The following is a 1,551-nucleotide window of genomic DNA, read 5'->3' as shown; positions in this document are numbered from 1 at the left end:
CAGGCGGCGCGGATCCTGGAGCGCCGGCGCTGCGACGCGCCGGAACCAGGGGCCGCGGCCGAGGCCCGGCGGGAGCTGCAGCTGCTGTGCCGGGTGCTGGGCCTGCCCCCGCCCTCCCCGGGCTGCCCTGGCGCCCGCGTCCTGGCAGACGTCCACGCCAAGGTGAGTGCCCGGCCTGCGGCCGCGATCCAGAAGGGCAGAGGGGTAGTGTTCTACTGGGCCACTCCACCCCAGAGCTGGCTGCTTGGGGGTATGCCAATGGCCTGATCCGGGGACACTGGCTAGGGCACAGGACGGGGAAAGGAGCAGGAGGCTTTTCCCAGGGGGCGTTACACTGGGCCGTCACTGCCTACTCCACCCCAGAGCTGGCTGCATCGGGGCCCTGGGGTAGAGCAGGGGCTGGGCCTTGGTGTGGGCCCCAATCTGGGCCTTATCCAGGGCTGGGGGAGGGGAAGCGAGGCCTGTTCCCAGACAGCGTTATACTCAGCCATTACTGCCTGCTCCACCCCAGAGGTGGCTGCATCGGGGCCCTGGGGTGCAGCAGGGGCTGGTTCCTGGTGGGGGCCCCAATCTAGAGCTGGGTCAGGGGAAGCGGGGCCTGTTGCTAGGTGGTGTTATACTCTGCCATTACTGCCTGGTCCACCCCAGAGCTGGCTGCATCGGGGTGCGACAGGGGCCTGGCCCCGACTGCCTGCCACACGGGAGCCTCCGTTGCAGAGTAATTAAAAGTCCTCCCCCAGTGTTTCTTTTTCCAGCCCCCCCCAACCTTGTGCCCACCCCCACCAGGTGTCTCAGGCCCTGTCTGCTCTGCCCGGGGGCAACCAGGAGATGGCACCGCTGCTCAGAGCCCCCCTGACCTCACCTCAGTGGGTATGTGAGGGGGGTGAGGGGACCGTGGGAGTCCGGCCCCATGGATCCCAGTGGAAAGCTCCCCCCAGTAAGGGGGCAGCACTGGTCTAACTGAGGGGACTCCTGTCCATGGATGCCTGGCACGGACGGGGGCATGGACACCTGGGTTTTCTCCCCGGGTTTGGGGGTGAGAGTGGAGGGGCCTGGACGCCTGGATTTCTCCAGCTCCGGGAGGGGCGTGGAGGCCGGGGGGGTCCTGGGCTGATCCCTTGCCCCCCCCAGGAGGTGCTGGAGCAGATCCAGGAGAAGCTGAGGACCGAGTACGAGTGCCGCCGGCGGGTGATGGTGACACGCTTCGCTGTCACCCTCCAGTCCTTCCAGTGGGCCGAGAGGGTGAAGGTGAGAGGTTGTGGGGGCGGGGGGGCTGGGGCTGGGCCTCGGTCTGGGCCCGATCCTGCAGGGGGGCAGAGTCCCAGGAATGGTATTTTCCCCCCACCAGGAGCACGGCCTGGCCCTGCCAGACGCGCTGACCTCTCTGCGGTGCGCGGGGGCTGAGCCCTCAGTCGTGACCTTGGCCCGGCTCCTGGCCGTGCGCGCCGACGCCTCCCGCCTTGTGCCCGCCAGCGCTGGCGCTGCCCGGCTCCGCACCTGCTGCTCCATCAACAAGGTACCCGCGGCCCCCCCCCCTGGGGGCGCGCCCCC

General features: G+C 69.2%; 1 protein-coding gene across 1 annotated transcript in view; it reads left to right on the top strand.

The window, feature by feature from the left end:
* FAM98C (family with sequence similarity 98 member C) overlaps positions 1 to 1,551 on the top strand; it is a 5,370-nt gene that overhangs the window by 3,352 nt on the left and 467 nt on the right. The window contains exons 4-7 of the mRNA XM_025213075.1: positions 4 to 162; positions 787 to 870; positions 1,132 to 1,248; positions 1,349 to 1,548. Of these exons, the coding sequence (XP_025068860.1) occupies positions 4 to 162; positions 787 to 870; positions 1,132 to 1,248; positions 1,349 to 1,548 (560 nt within the window). The remainder of the gene's footprint in view (positions 1 to 3; positions 163 to 786; positions 871 to 1,131; positions 1,249 to 1,348; positions 1,549 to 1,551) is intronic.

This window comes from Alligator sinensis, unplaced genomic scaffold (genome assembly GCF_000455745.1).
Source record: "Alligator sinensis unplaced genomic scaffold, ASM45574v1 scaffold1667_1, whole genome shotgun sequence".
NCBI classification, from domain to species: domain Eukaryota; kingdom Metazoa; phylum Chordata; order Crocodylia; family Alligatoridae; genus Alligator; species Alligator sinensis.
Note: the sequence above shows the minus strand (reverse complement) of the source record. Positions and strands in the feature narration are given on the sequence as shown.